Source organism: Sorex fumeus, unplaced genomic scaffold, assembly GCF_029834395.1.
Source record: "Sorex fumeus unplaced genomic scaffold, SorFum_2.1 ptg000021l, whole genome shotgun sequence".
Lineage (NCBI taxonomy): Eukaryota > Metazoa > Chordata > Mammalia > Eulipotyphla > Soricidae > Sorex > Sorex fumeus.
The window spans coordinates 617408-634628 of record NW_026606078.1 but is presented as its reverse complement, the minus strand read 5'-3'; the positions used below and the strand labels follow the sequence as shown (position 1 = coordinate 634628).

The 17221-nt window shown below is 41.6% G+C and overlaps 1 protein-coding gene across 1 annotated transcript in view; it reads right to left on the bottom strand.

The window, feature by feature from the left end:
* Positions 1–17171, bottom strand: part of GNPAT (glyceronephosphate O-acyltransferase) — a 54443-nt gene extending 37272 nt beyond the window's left edge. Inside the window, exons 1-2 of the mRNA XM_056113633.1 lie at positions 16927–17171; positions 4232–4414 (exon numbers count right to left, since the gene is read on the bottom strand). Of these exons, the coding sequence (XP_055969608.1) occupies positions 4232–4414; positions 16927–17001 (258 nt within the window). The 5' untranslated portion in view covers positions 17002–17171. The remainder of the gene's footprint in view (positions 1–4231; positions 4415–16926) is intronic.
* Between the last annotated feature and the right edge of the window lie 50 nt (positions 17172–17221).

The window sequence follows — 17221 nt, the reverse complement described above, 5'->3', positions numbered from 1 at the left end:
TGATGTGCTCTTTTTCTCAGTTTATTCTCGGTATCACAAACCTAAATGGTCTTTTAGTTTGGATACTTTTTAGGGGGTGGAGGGTGCGGATGGGCACCTGGCAGTACTGGGGCTACTCCTGGCTCTGTGCCTGGGAGATAACACTAAACTGAGGATTGAACAGCGGTCAGTCCCCTTAATCCTGTCTTATCTCTCACATGGTTCTTTGAACTCAGAAGTAATCAAATCTTTCCTTGATAAATACCCCTTAGTTGGCTGCTACTGTATTTTGTGAGTTAAAGGCAGCCTGAGTTAGAGGAATAGCATAAGGTGGAAAGAAACTGATTTAGGAGAACAGACCAGCAAATGACAGACGGTATGTGAAAGAAAAGCAAGAAGATGATGATGGCATCCAGATTTTTTTTTCATTTTGAGCAACTAGCATATGGAAAAGATATTCTTGGAGACAGAGAAAACTAGGTGGGTGTGGAAATGCACATAGTAAGGGATGTGGATGGGAGGGTCAGAGGTTTATTTAGGTATCTTAAGTTTGAAGTACTTTAGAGAGAGGGGGGAAATAAGGGAAAAGGGGAAGAGAGTAAAATGGAAGAGGAGATATGCCAGGATTTATCATAGATCAATTAAATCAGTCTCTTTATAGGATAAATACGTTTTTAAAAAGTACTAACCCAAGAAATAGGTTTTTTGAATGCAGGTTATGTGCTAGGTTCTAGAATACAGCAAAAAAGAAAATCCTTCCTTAAGGAAATTTATGTACTAATGGATAATGAGAGTTACATGTTTTTTAGAGTTCTCAATGTCATTACAACAAAGGACGACTACTGAAAACTACTGTGTAGCTTCTAGTTGATAAAACTTGACTACACATATGAAATAGATCCAACCAGAAAAGACAGCCTTAGATAGATCATGATAGATTAAAACAAAACAATTATAAGCATAGGTTACATATGTCCATATTAGAAGAGAGATAAAGAAATTTCCTGAGGCCACAAGCCTGCCTAAACCCCAGTTAAAAGTCAAAGAAATAGACAGATGTTTACAGTTGAACCTCAAAGCATAAGCAGCATGGAGGGCCAGCTATCAGGGAGCTCTAATGCTACTTATTGGATATTTTGATGTCTTCAAATGGCATACCCAAAATAGAATTCAGCTTCTGTCTCAAACACATTTCCAGTTCTAAGTTCCCCATTTCAGTGGACTAGCCCTATTATCTTTATTTTACTTTCCTTCATTTAATTTACCTGATTGGTCATTAAATAAGGCCAGCCTACCCCTCAAATTTTTTTCCTTTTTTGGGGTCACAACCGGCATTGCACAGGGATTACTCCTGGCTTTGCACTCAGGAATTATTCCTGGCAGTACTCGGGAGACCATATGGGATGCTGGGAATCGAACCCAGTTTGGCCGCGTGCAAGGCAAACACCCTACCCACTGTGCTATTGCTCCAGCACCTTCCCCCCCACTCAAATTTCTTAAATCTATTTCTCTGCTTCTACAAGTTATCAGTTAACAGTTCTGGAAAATATAATTGCATAAAGGTATCATTGCAAGAACATCGTAAGACAGATTTCATGTTTCCATTTATCGTAGTATAAGACCTCTAAACCATAAACTGAACATGTCTTACTCAAATTTGATACCTTTCAATGGCTTTGTATAGCTTTCAATGGCTATGTGTAGGAGAAAACTAAAAAAGCCCTTCATGATAGTGCTCTTGCTTATCTTCCATGTCTCAATTATGGTTTCTTTTTTGGTATTTGAGCTGTGCTGGGGATTAGAACTGAGGCCAGTAGTGTGCCAGGCGAGTACTTTATATTCTGAACTATTTAATGGTTCCTCCAGTCTTAATTCTTATTAATATCCCATATTTACTCTCTTTCATTTGGTCATCGTGAATTACTTTTAGGATCATGAATCTGCATGTTCTCCAGTCCTTAAAAATAATCTGGCGGTGGAGTCGGAGCAATAGTATTGCTTGTCTTGCACGTGGCAAACCCAAGTTTGATCCCTGACATCTCATATGGTCCTCTGAGCACTGCCAGGTGTAATTCCTGACTGCAGAGCCAGGAGGAAGCCCTGAGCACCACCAAGTGTGGCCCAAAAATAAAGAAAAAATCTTGTGGCTCCTACATTTTGCTAAACTTTCAATGTACTTAAAAAAACTACTGATGCCTGGCTTCTTTCTTGACATTCTGATATAACTGATATGGGAATAAGATCTATGCATAAGATTTTTTTTTTTAAATTAACTTTTTTGGGGGGGAGAGGGGCACACCCAATGACACTCGAAGCTTATTCCTGGCTCTGTACTCAGGGATCACTCCTGATAGAGTTCAGGGAACCACAAAAGGTCCTGGGGTTCTGGGTCAGCCATGCACAATCAAGATCCCTACCCACTGTACTATCTCTACGGTCCCTTTAAGCACCAGCTCCTTTATTGGCCACACCCTGAGGTGCTCAGCTCTGCATAAGATTTCTAAAAATTCTCTAAGTAAATAATTTTAAAGTAGACTAAACTTTTTAGTTACTATTTTTAATTTTTGCAGGGTCAGGAATCAATCTCAGGGTGTCACATACATAGCATAAATATACTATCACTAAGTTCTATCAGTGCCCAGGGATTACTCCAGGTGGGTTTGGGGGGAATGACTAAATGTGATGTTTAGGATTAAACCTGGCTCAGCTGGGCAAAGTGCAAGGCAAGTGCTTTAACCCTTCTCTGGGCCTCCCTGAATAATCTTATTTATTTAGTTTTGGTTTTTTTTTGTCAAACCCAACGATGCTGAGGGATTACTCCTGGTTCTGTACTTAGCACTCTTAGAGGTGCTTAGTTAGAGGACCATCTGGGATGCCAGGGATTGAACTCCAGATCAGATGCATGCAAGGCAAGCATCCTACTAGCAGTGCTCCAACCCTCCCTGAATAATTTTAAAAGTGTAGTGAAGTTTGAAATCATAGGGGGAAAGTCATTTTCTCTGCTGGAAAACTCTTTTTTATCCACTTTACCTAGAAAATCCTTAAATCATCTTTAGTGCCTCCTTTAAAAATGTACCTAACTGGGGCTGGAGTGATAGTATAGCGGGTAGGGCATTTGCCTTGCACAGAGCCGACCAGGTTCGATTCCCCATATGGTTCCCGGAGCATTGCCAGGAGTAATTCCTAAGTGCATGAGCCAGGAATAATATGTGCATCGCCAGGTGTGACCCTAAAAGAGAAAAAAAAAAAGTATACTTAACTTCCTATATAAAGTGTTGCCCCTAACTAGTTAGTGTTACTATATATAGGGTACAGGGTTCTCACTAGCATATCTTGTGCCATATTTTGTTGTGATTACATAATTTTCATCTTTACCTATCAGACTATACACTCAAAGGGTACAAAATGTTCAACTTATTCTCTATCTGACGCCTGTATCTAACAAAGAGGTAAACACATTTTCATTGGTATAATAAACACATTATGAGTATGGTTAATATGCTAAGATACATAAAAGTATATTCATTTATTTCTATTATCTTTATCAAATAAATTTCTATTCACACAAATTTAATTGCATTTTATAATTTATCATAAGAAAAATTATTCCCAGTCATTGCAACAAAATTAACAAGGGAAGGGTAGTTGGCAAATAAAAAGAGAAAGATAGTGAACAAATCTAACAAATTATAACAAAATAATTTTAAAAATTAAATAAACATTTTATTTTTTATAAAATAATTAAGATAAAAAATAAAATCAGAAAAAAAAGAGTTCATAAAGTCAAGAAGAGAAAGAACAGGACCGAGTGACAACTCAGTAGGTAAAGTGACTGCCTCAAAAGTGTGAAGTCATGAGCTTGATCCCTGATACTGCCGCATGTACAATCCTAGCAGCTCTCTGATGTTTGTGCCTGGCAGCCCTGATGAGATCCACAGCTTCAGAAGCAATTTTCAGCCATACTGTAGCCAAGAGTATGCAAATACTGTAAACAGTGTGATCCCTGTCAAACTGCAACTAGAAGATGTGAAACACTCTGTCAATGAGTGTGAGGTTTGAGGAAACATCTGGGTGAGCAACAAGGAAAGAGTGTAACCCTAGTGAGCACCACAACTAAAAGATGTGCACAATATAATGTATGACCTCCAGTCACTGCAACAAAATCAACAAAGGGAAAGAAAGTGGGCAAATAAAAGAAAGAACTTGTTGATAATGAACAAATCTGTCCCTGCTTGAAGAGGGAGTTACTTACCTGCTTAATGATATAATTAATCTCTTCAGAATTGAGAACACTACTTCTAATATCCTGTGGTTTGCAAGGAAGAATTCCCTTGTACACAAGAGGTGTGAAGCATTTCATTGCAAATTTAAAGTCACTGCCATGCCTCCTTTCTTCTAACATATCTTCAAATTCATCCCATTTCTTAAGCTCCTTCTGTGGATATAAGCAAATAAAATAATGTGCACGCTATAACATATATTAGGACCAGCAAGAGACTGCATTGGTAAGGTTTCATTTTTATGACAAAACTTTTATTCTTTGACATATAAACAAGAGCAGAATGTTCTGGTGTCAAGTTTTCGTATATTTAGAAAAAGAGGGATCTGGAAGATGGATGCATGGCTCTGGGCAAGGGTGAGGTCACAGTGGGCTGGAGTACATCAGGTAGGGCTTTTCTTTGTACAACTTATTTATCCTGGACTTAATCCCCAAGACTGCATTTGGTCTACTGTGGACTACCAGAAGTGAGCCCTGAAAGCAGAGCCAGGAGTAAGCCATGACCACTGCTGGGTATAACACCCCCCTCTAATAACTCTCCATCTCTGTAACTATATATTTATTGCCTCTGTACCTTCTCATTACAATTCAGCTTCTATTCTACCAATCCTTGAAACAGCTGTATACCAATTTGCCAATGTCTTAATTAAATTCTTAAATTTTTTTTGAGAGATAGTAATGGGGTTATGGTGCTCGCCATGCACATGGCTGATCCCGGATCAAATCCCAAAACTTCATACGATTCCCTAAATTCCAACAGGAATGATCCCTGAGCACTGCCGGTGTGGCCCAATCCCCCACATCCCAGCCCCAAACTGCTTTTTGATGATTAATATTAATATAGTTGCTTGTCAAGTGACAGTCCTAGGACTCTGCCTATACTAAAGAATAATTCTCACACAAACAACTAAGTATTATCACTATCCCATTTTACAAAGGAGAAACCAAGATAGAAAAAGTGAAACAAGCCACCCAAGGTCCTTTAGGCAGCAATGAGCAGAGTTATGACTCAAACCCAAGTCCTATGGCTTTGCAGACCTTGTTCTTAGCCACTATCATATACTAGCAATGTGTTAATTATGAAAAATGTGGAAACACCTCCAGGACCAACCACCACCATGCTGAGACCACTCTCCACACACCTGAAGGTACCGGCAGAGGGACAAAGCCACGTGGGTTCCGGGGCCGAGATCCTGAGCCTACTCAGATTGGAGTCAAGCATCCTCCACCCAGATCCTCCAAATTCCAGTAGGCGGGGGTCACACCCACCAACTGGCCCCCTGGTGCCGTGTAATCCCATCAGCGGCCAAGACTCTGAGACTATAAAAACCAGCTCCCGGAACATCTTATTATGACATCTTATTATGACATCTCATTCCTACTTTGACAAACTGGCAGGCTACCGAATGTAGCCTGCCCACACGGCAGAGTCTGGCAAACTCCCCGTGGCATACCCAATATGCCAAATACCAGTAACAATGATGGGTCTCATTCTCCTAAAGAGCCTTGAATATAACCTCAGGGCCAGGATGAAGGAGACGTTACTGGGGCCTGCTCGAGGCAATCGACGAATAACAGGATGATTTGTGATTGTGATTTGTGGAAACATGATAAAATATAAACTGCCCACCATTTTATACCCCATAATAACTCTTCACAGTTACTTATTTTGAGGGCTGGAGCAACAGTACAGCAGGTAGGGCATTTGCCTGGCATGTGGGCTACCTGGATTTGATCCCATACTCCCAGTACCATCAGCCACCAGGATAATTACTGAGTGCAGAGCCAGGAATAATTCCTGAATATCACACGATGTGGCCCCCAAAATTAAAAACAAACAAAACCAAGAAAATAAAAAAAAAACTATTCCCTTTTTTGATAGCTACAGGAATAAATATATTTTTAATTCAAAACAGGGACCATACTTTCTATAGCCTGGCAGTCACGCCCAGGAACTGCCTCTGGTGTTATATAAGCTCATTAATAGCCATGATCCAGAGTCTCAAAAATAAATCTCTTGAAAGAGAGCAACATGAGAGCAACACACCACAGAGATGCCTCTGGACCCTAAAGTCAACATCCAGTTAAAAACAAATTAATTAACCTCAGATTTATCACCATATTTAAAATTTTAGATTTCCCGGACATCTCATACTCTGCACCACTGGTGTACCAAGACAAGAGCTTAATGGTTCCAGGGTGAAGTACAATAATCTTCACATACTTAAGGAAACGTTTTTGGATTATTTTTAGCAGAATTTTCATAACAAGCAATACAAAATTATTTAGGTCCTGTTTTAGGGGCAGGCTTTGGGGGTCAGGGTGGAAATATTTAAAATATGATGGTGTGAAACTATAACGGTAATGGGATTGGTGTTGGAATATTAAATGTAATAAATTATTGTTTTAATTTATAAAAACTTTATAAATTTATAAACTTTATAAAAATTAAATAAAATGTAAAAAGAAACATGGGCCAAAACAAATAGCTTATATTTTTTCAACTATGAGTATTTCCATATATATTGATTTTCAAGCATATCACCATTATGTTCCTTAACAAAATATTTTTTTAAGTAGCAAAGTGATATATACTCAATATAAAAATTTTGAAGATACATCAGAGACCCAGAAAGGAAAATTAAAATCACCTGTCAGGTTATACTGGTGATATAGGTGAGTGGTACAGTCAGTCATATATCACAAATTCAACAAAACTGACAACATGAGATCTAAACTGCAACTACTGGAACTCTGTAATGTGCCTGTCAAGTAGACAAGCAGGGATGGGGTATGGGGTGAGGGTGAGGGTAGGGAAGGAATAAGGGAACACTGGTGGAGAGATGTTGATAGCAGTGGTGGAATAGGTGCTGAAATATTATATGCCTAAAATTCAATTATCGAAAACTGGAAATCGGGTTTTTTTTTTTTTTGGCCACATGAACTGGTGCTCAGGGGTTAATCCTGGCTCTGCACTCAGGAGTTATAACTGGTGGTGCTCAGGGTACCATATGTGATGCTGAGGATCGAACCAGGGTCAGCTGCATGCTGTACAATCTCTCCAGTGCCCATAGTTATTTAATTTAAAAAAAAAATCGCCTGTCAGGGACTGGTAAAATAGTGTATGAGCTTGCCTTACACATGGTCAACTAGGGTTGGATCCCAGAAGTACAGAGCCATAAGCCCTGAGCAATACTGGGTGGGGCCCAAAAGTATATATAAAAAAAAAAACAGCAAAAATAAACTTGTTATTCCACAAGCCATTTTTAATTTACTTTTAATCAAGATTTTGTGGTTTACAATACTGTTAATATGGTTTCTTATGCATGTAATTCCAAAACCATACCCATCATGTCCCTTTTCCAAGAATCCTAATGCCTCCCTCTGAATCCCCTCCACCTCCCTCCCACCCAACTAAACTGTGTGACATCATATATTTTTGTACAAATACAAAAACGCCATATTAATATTTCCAGTTTCTTACAGGAACATAATTATGAGAATTTAAAAAGTAGGGGCTGGAAGAAACCTGAATGCCCAAGAACAGATGACTGGTTAAAGAAACTTTGGTACATCTACACAATGAAACACTATGTAGCCGTTAGAAAAGATGAAGTCATGAAATTTATATACAAGTGGTACAACATGGAAAGTATCATGCTAAGCAAAATGAGTCAGAAAGAGAGGGATAGATATAGAAAGATTGCATTCATCTGGGGAACATAAAGAAACAAAATATGGTTTTTTTGTGGTTTGGGTTTTTTGTTTATTTTTTCCCAGTTCTTGAGTCACACCAGGCTGTACTCATGAATTGCTCCCAGTGGATTCAGGGAACCATATGTGGTGCTGAGGATCGAACCCAGGTTGGCTCCCTGCAAGACAAGTGCTCTTCTGTTGTAGAATCACTCTGGCCCCAGCCACTACACATTTTGGTGTCACTTTACTTTTGTTAATGTCACATACTCTCCTCTGTGCCATGTGTTTCTTCTATAGCATCATTTTTAATGTTTTGTTTTTGGATTACTTTTCATTTATTGCTATTACAAATAGTGCCCTCCCGTTGATCGTCGATTTGCTCGAGTGGGCCCAGTAACGTCTCCATTGGAGACTTTGTTGTTACTGTGTCTGGCATATCGAATACTCTCGGTAGCTTGCCGGGCTCTCCGAGAGGGGCGGAGGAATCGAACTCGGGTCGGCCATGTTGGCCGCGTGTAAGGCGAACGCCCTACCCGCTGTGCTATTGCTCCAGCACAAATAGTGCAACAAACATTTATTTTTCCACATTGGTTAATTCTCATGACTCTCTTGTCAGTGGAAAATTCATTTCTTTAATAAAAATAGCTCTCAATCACAGATAAAGCGAAATGACTCAGAAAGAAAGGGATAGACATAGAAAGATTGCATTCATCTGGGGAACATAAAGTAACAAAATAGGAAACTAACACCCAAGAATGGCCGAGATTAGTACCAGGAATTTTACTCCATGACTTGGAGGCCAGCCACACATGCTAGGGGAAAAGGGAGCTCAGATAAAGAGGGGAACACCAAATAAAGGTGTTGGGAGGATCCTCCCAGGATGGGAGAAGCATGCTGAAAGTAGACTATAGACCAAACATGATTGCCACTCAATGTTTCTTTTGCAAACCACAACACCCAAAAGGAGAGAGAGAGAACAGAGGGGAATGCCCTGCCACAGAGACAGGGTGGGATAGGGAGGATGGGGGGTTGGGAGGGATACTGGGATCCGTGGTGGTGAGAAATGGGCACTGGTGGAGGGATGGGTGTTTGATCATTGTATAATTGAAACCTAAGCACAAAAATGTGTAAGTCTGCAACTGTACCTCATGATGTCTCACTATTAAAAAAATTTTAATTAAAAAAAAAAGTCAGCTAAAAAGCACACGCTCATTGAAAACAGACATACAGCTTTCAGAACCTTTAACCTAATTGGACACAGAGAGAAATAGAGACATAACAGTTTTTTTTAAGTCATAATAGTCAACTATGGCCTCTAATAATAAATAAATTAGTGAGAAAAAAATAGCTCTCAATCTGGGGAAAATTTCCCCACTAAAGTTTATAAACATGTCTTCTATTTTCTTACTTTCCTCAATGTTAAAACTGCCAGCACTTTTTTTTTTTACCTCATACACTATAGCAATGTAGCACTGTCCTACCATTGTTCATCAATTTGCTCAAGCAGGCACCAGTATCGTCTCCACTGTGAGACTTGTTGTCACTGTTATTGGCATATCAAATACGCCATATTAATATTTCCAGTTTCTTACAGGAACATAATTATTAGAGAATTAAAAAAGTAGGGGCTGGAAGAAACCTGAATGCCCAAGAACAGATGACTGGTTAAAGAAACTTTGGTACATCTACACAATGAAACACAATGTAGCCGTTAGAAAAGATGAAGTCATGAAATTTATATACAAGTGGTACAACATGGAAAGTATCATGCTAAGCGAAATGAGTCAGAAAGAGAGGGATAGACATAGAAAGATTGCATTCATCTGGGGAATATAAAGAAACAAAATATGAGATTAGTACCCAAGAATTGCTGAGATCAACACCAGGAGGATTACTCCATAGCTTAGAGGCCAGCCGGGCATTCTAGGGGAAAGGGCAGCTCAGATAGAGACCAAATAAAGGGTGTTTGGAGGATCCTCCCAGGAGGGGAGACACGTTGAAAGTAGACTATGGACTGAACGTGTTTGCCACTCAATGCCTCTTTTGCAGACCACAACACCCAAAAGGAGAGAGAGAACACAAGGGATTGCCCTGCCACAGAGGCAGGGTGGGATGGGGGGGATGGGGGTGGGAGGGATATTATCCATGGTGGTGGAAAATGGGCACTGGTAGAGGGATGGGTATTTGATCATTGTATAATCGAAACCCAAGCACAAAAAATTGTAAATCTACAACTGTACCTCATGGTGTTTCACTAAAAATAAAAAAAAATGTAAAAAAGTAGGGGCTGAAGTGATGGTATAGTAGGTAGGGTGCTTGCCTTGCACATAGGTGAGCTGGTTTTGACTATCCATATCCCATATGGTCCTCCCAAGTACAGCCAGGAGTAATTCCTGAATGCAGAGCCAGGAGTAACCCCTTAAGTATCATTGAGTGTGGTCCCAAAACTAAAATAAATAAGTAAATGAAATCATTTATCGATCCTTACTGATGATACCTCCCTAGTAGGTCATGGTCCTCCCGTTATTCATTGATTTCCTCAAGCGGGCCCAGTAACATCTCCATCATGAGACTTGTTGTTACTGTGTTTGGCATATTGAATACGTCATGGGTACCTTGCCAGGCTTTGCCATGCGGGCAAGATACTCTCGATAGCTTGCCGGGCTCTCTGAGGAGCGGAAGAATCGAACCCAGCTCAGCTGGGCTGGCTGCATGCAAGGCAAACGTCCTACCGCTGTGCTATCGCTCCAGCCCCCCTAGTAGTCACAGAATAAACTATAAACTTACTAGCCAATGTTTAATTCTGTGGTTTTAAACTTAGGAAATACTTTCAAATAAACTGGGGCACTTTATAAATATAGTAAGCAGGATACCCTAGATTCTTTTCTTTGGTGGTGCTGAGGATCAAACCCAGGGCCTCACTTGTGTAAAGCAGATAGTTTACCGTTTAAGTTAACTACATCCCTGGTCCTCTACAATCTTGATTAATGTGATCTACGAATGGTACCTAGGCATCAAAAATATTTTTTAAACTATTACAAATAATTGCTACATGGAGTCAGGGTTGAGGGTTATTGCTCATTAAATGGCCTTCCTACCATGCAGAAGTATTTACCCATTATAGATTAAATATATTTAGATAGCCTAAGTAACATTTCATACCCACTCTTTGTTCCCCACATCTTGTTTTGTTTTGGTTCTGGGGTCACAGCTGGCAATACCTGGGGTGGGGGGGGTACTCCTAGTTTTGCGCTCATGGACCATATGGAGTACCTGGGATCAATCAATCCTGGGCTGGCTGAATGCAAGGCAAACGCCCTACCCACTTACTATTGCTCTGGCCCCTGTTCCCCCATCCGAACTTACACAGCAGGCTACTCCTTGTTGATAGCTAAACAGATCTCTCCCCGTCCCTCCATGTCAACTATACCAGGCAATCCATTCATTCAATAAGCTACTGAGACCCCCACAATATACCAGGCACTGTTCAAAAAAGAGGCTAGTCAGACCCCAAAAACTTGGGGAAAAGTTTACCAAAAAAGTCACTGTCCTCCCATTGTTCATCGATTTTGCTCGAGTGGGCCCAGTAATGTCTCCATTGTGACAACTGTTATTGTGTTTGGCATATCAAATACATCATGGGTAGCTTGCCAGGCTTTGCCATGTGGGCAAGATATTCTCAGTAGCTTGCCAGGCTCTCCGAGATGGGTGGAGGAATCAAACTCAGGTCGGCCATGTTGGCCACTTGCAAGGCAAATGCCCTACCCTCTGTGCTATCACTCCAGCCCACGAAGAAAGTAAACGGCTAAAAGTTAGGTATGTGGGAGACACATCCACAAACCACCTCCAGCTCAGCTATATAATTGGAGGCATGGCCTCCTCTCTGGCTCCTGATCGAACTGCTTAACGGCCATGATCCCAGAGACTCAGAAACAAATCTCAAAACCCAACGGCTTTTGGCAGAAATGCGTCCAGTCCCTGAAGTAGGTTACAGGCACTGGGCCACCCCAGGTGGGAATAGGTTTCATGCCTTGGCCTGTTCACCCTGGCGGCCCAGTGGCCTCCATCCTCCAGAGGCCACTGGACAGTGAGGTTTGGGCCCACAGTGACAAGACACGTGGGGCCAACAGGATGGGGATGGAGCCAGCCCTTTCCTCCCCATCCCAACGAGACCCCGAGTTGCCACCCACGAACAGCCTCTCTGGCTCCTGATCAAGCTGCTTAACAGCCATGATCCAAGAGACTCAGGAACAAATCTCACAACCCAGCAGGTTTTGGCAGAAATCCCTCCAGATTTAATTGTTAAAATTTTGGAATTTCAAACTTGCGCGGCCACTGCTGCAGCCACCTGACATCATATGTTATTCATAACCAGCAATAGAAAACAAATTGTCTACTCTTGACTTTTCAGCAGATCTGAGTGGTGGGTTAAAATCCCAAATAATAATGGTGGGTCTGGTGTCAAAATATTGAATGTAATCAAAGTAGAGAGAGAGTAATGTGGAAATCATCTGCCCCACAGGTAGGGGGAGGGTATGGGATGGGGGTATACTGGGGTCTGGGGGCACTGGTGAAGGTACGGGTGTTCCATTGTATGACCGAGACTTAAACCCCAAAACTTTGTAACTGCTCTGATGATGATTCAATAAATAAAATTATAAAAAATGAAAAAAAAGAGGCTGAGAAAACAGCATGAATAAGGAAGACCAGGACTATACACTGAGGGAGCTTACATCCCTTAGAAAATACAACAAATGAAAAACTAAGATCACTCAAAGATTCCATCAATAATATGCCAGTAAATTAGGAGAACCCTAATTTGCAGTGTTAGTAAATTTCTGTGGTATATGTATCCCACAGCGACAGATTTCAAGCAACTGTTATGACATCATGAAACACAAAATTGGGAAGAAATGCACAGAAGATACGATAACATAGGATTTTCATCTTACTGTATGATTGTCATCAGCACCTCAAAAGCACAGGTAAGATTTAGTAAGATTACTAGAATTAGATTTAGTAAAGTAATTTGGAAGTGCTGAATTTTGTTTTAACAGACTTTAATTGTAAATTTATATAACTTCATTTTAAATTTTTAATAATGGCTGTTTTCAGGAAAAAATTGTGAAAGCTTTTAAAGCTCAGTATAAGATTGCTGTAGCACAAAACTAGAAAGAGAATATAGAGAAAATAAAATGAAGAATGACTGGAGAACTTTTTCTTTTCTTTTCTTTTTTTTAACTTTTTGGGTCACACCCGTTGATGCTCAGAGGTTACTCCTGGCTCTGCACTCAGGAATTACTTCTGGCAGTACTCAGGGGACCATATGATCCCATATGGGAATCAAATCCAGGTCAGCTACGTGCCAGGCAAACGCCCTACCCGCTGTACTATCGCTCCAGCCCTGAAGAACTGCTTTAGATTGGGAAAGGCCTCTCTGAGGAGGTAGCACTTGAGACAGAACCTCAATAATAATACAAAGTTCTGGGGAAACACTATGACACACAGAGGGACTGTGAACACACTGATAAGGCATGCTTACCCTGTGAGAAATAGGTCGGTATATTTCTCCCTGCTGCAGTCTAGTGAGCAAGATCAGGAAAATAAAAATAGTAGCAGCTACCTGGCTATGCAGCCATTTCAAGGTGTCCAGACTTTTAAAAGTCAGGGGCTAGAGCGAAAAGTACAGTGGATAGGATGCTTGCTTTGCATATAGCCAACCTGGCCAACCTGGGTTTGATCCCTAGCACTCAAATGATCCACCAAAGCTCCATCAGAAGCGATATCTGAATGAAGAGCCAGAAGTAAGACCTGGACACTGCAAGACATACCCAATTTGTTGTTGCTGTTGTTTTCAAGAAAAGGTATTTCATACTGCGATGGGAAGCCAAAATTTGGATTATAAACAGTCTAAGGACTGATTTCCAGCCTTCATTTCATTTTTTAGTCTGTTTGAAAGATTCCAAGACCCTTACAGTCCCAGATATAACTTAATTGCAAGTGATTTCCAAATCTATATATTTAGGACAGACCTTCCTCTTTTGCTGTGGTACCAAATTTCTAACTATATTTGGATATTCCCCAAACAACTTGTGATGTAACAGATACATAAGTACAATAATCTTCAGCTTGAAAGTTTGAATGCAAGATGAATGCATTCAAACTGGAATTATCAGATTACCCTGACTAAACCTGCTCCTCTTCACAGATTTTCTATCAGTGAAAGGCATCATTATCCATCCAGTTGCCACATCATAGAAATCAGTCAGCTTCAAGCAGCCTCTTTTTCCTTAGCTGACGTATCTAAATACACAGTGGAGTATGTGTACTGACCATCGCATAAACTCGCTTCTGTCCAGATTTTACTATCACTGCTTCCCTTTATCCCTTCTATGGATTACTACAAAATGGTTCTAAATGATCTACACATTTATAGCACCTGATTTCTTGCCCAATCAGTTACCCTTACTGTAGTCACTATTTAGGTTAAAGAAGTTATCCTAAACAAACACTCCAGAAACTAGTGTGTGTGTGTGTGTGTGTGTGTGTGTGTGTGTGTGTGTGTGTGTGCCACTCCCAGCAGTGTTCAGGGCTTACTTCTGGTTCTGCGCTCAGGGGTCACTCTTGGCGGGCTCATGGGACACTCCAGGCAGGCTCACGGGACCATACAGGGAGCCAGGGATCAAACCTATGTAGGCCATGTGCAAGGCAAATGCCCTACCCCCTGTACTATTGCTCTGCCCCCCCCCCACCTTAGTTGTCTTCTTATGAAATTAGTTTTATTTGGGGGAAGTCACATCTGGCTGTGCTCAGGTAATACATCTGACATGAGCTCAGAAATCACTCCTGGAAGGGCTGGGGCCCTCAGGCGGTGCTAAGGATCCATCCCTGATCAGCAGCATGCAAGGCAACTTCTTTACCTGTTGTACTATCCACTATCTCAAGCCCCTCTTAAAACTATAAAAACTCAAATATGATGATCCTTAAATAGTCTGTAAAGATTTGGTCCTAAAGGGTATATAAGACAGTATGTATAAGATTTCTTCAGGAAATAGCCACTGCCTCCCTCTTAAGTCTCATTTCCCAAGTCCCTTCAAAGTACTCAACATCTCTTCAGAGTTCTCCTATCTGTTGTGATTCCTCAAACACACAAGGGAGGGCGTTCTCACATAATAGCTAGGACAGCTTCTTATCTCCCATTCATACCTTAAAAATTCAGCTGTGGTGTGACCTTCTCTTAAAGATGCCTTCACTGACTTCCCAAACAGGTCAGACACTCCTCATAACACCCACAGTGCCCTTACATCACTTTATTCATTGACATTCTGGAAGTCAATTGTGATTGTTTTTTATAACTACTTTTTGAAACCCACACAAATAAGAGCTGAGTTTTCTTTTACAAAACTAAGTTTTTAGCTTCCATATCTTGGACCTTGAGAACAAAATGTTTTAAAAACTTTTTTTTTTGCAGTGTATGTTGCAATCAGAAGTATTTAAATATCTCTAAGAGTAGTTAGATATTAGCTACTTCAAATTAAGTATTGCACAACAGAAAGGTGACTGAGAAAATAAGAACAGTCTCAGTAAAAAATTTCAGGTTAATCTTTTGAAAAACCTCACAGAATAGGGAGGGTTGCTGTACAGCTTTATAAGTAGAAACAGTTCAAATAAGACCATTTTACCCTTTCAGGTAAAAAAAGCTAAAAAATGCACTCAATTTCAATTTAGGGCTGAAAAAGATATTTATGGCAAGTCAGACAGAAACAGAATCCCCACTTCCCCATTTCCCTGTCCTGGAGTAGCAGTCTGAAAATCAGGTAATACTCTCATATTCCCATAGCAGAACTGTGAGGTGAGGAGGTCAATGATGACAGAGATTAACATGACAGACTTTAGAGAAAAGGTCAGTCACAGCAATTACAATTCCAGAGAATGGACCGTAAGGAAACAGAAGTGTCCCACATTTCAAAAAATATTTTTGTACCAACTTGAAGGTATCCAGATATATACCAACTCGATCAAAACTGAATTTTAGCGTATCTTGCTTGCCCTTAGCGTGTTTTTCATAGTAAGAACTTCCTACACAACTACCATTAAAATCAGAAACTACTACTAACCACCAGGTAATCGTTAACTTGCTTCTTAAAAGTCATTCATTTCCTCTGAAAGTAAATAAAAATGCAGCCTAAAAAAAAAAAAAAGTTGCCCGAGTTCGCGCAATCCAGAGCGACAAAACTCCCCTTTCATAATTTCTTCATGCAAATTGTCACCAATATTCTCCTTAAGCAAAAGGCGGGAACGGGGGGGGGGGGGGGGCTCGTTAAAATCATTAGAGGTAAAAATATTAATCAAGTTGGAATGACGCTGGGCTGCATTAGCTGTCTTCCAAAAGGTGGGGGAAAGGGCAATGGATGACGGAAGGCGAGCACACAATAAAAATCCGCGGAAACTGCCATCATCTAAGATTTAAACAAAACGTTTTCCAACCCTCGACGCCCCCACCTACAAAGCAAACACATTTCTCCCGGGAATCGGGAATATAACAGCAGCCAGAAGGGCGGAGTGCGGCGCCAACGGCGAGCTCAGCTGAGCTGGATCCCCTGCAGGTTCTCTCGGGCTGGCCCGAAAGGGAACTTGCCACCACTCCCGCCCTCCAGAAACGAAGACACTCCGACTCTCACCCCTTCGGTCCTGTGTCACACGGCCCCCTAAAGGCCCAGCGCCTGGTGGAGAGTAAGAAGAAACGAGCGAGAAGAAGGCAAGAGGAAAATCATAATCCGCGCGAGAAACTTCGAAGAGCACAAGCAGCAACATCACCGTTGCCTCGGAAACCCAATCAACCACCTAATCCCTCCACTGGGAGCTCCGGAGCCGTCCCTTTGGGCCAGGGGTGGTGGCCCGAAGGAAACCGGGAGCAGAAGGGGGTTTCCTCTCGCCGTCCCGCCCTGGGCCTCGGTCCCCGGAACGCCTACCGAGTAGAGAAGCACGACTGGGCTGGGACCAGCGGAGCCGACCGACAAGCTAGCGTTAGAGCCGCAGGAATCCATGGTGCAGCTGCTGTCCGGGGCGGGGCCTGGGAGTCTTTTTCTAAGCGCTGGTGGTGGTGCTGCTGCTGGGGGCGGTTCTTTCGCGGGGGGCAGCCCAACCTCGCCTACGGCGGCGGCACCCGCTAAGGTCGCTCCACCGGAGCACGGGTGCCGCCATCTTAATCAGGACGGAAGCCGCACTGGGACTAGAGGCGCGCGCGCAGCCCCCCGCGGAACCCGG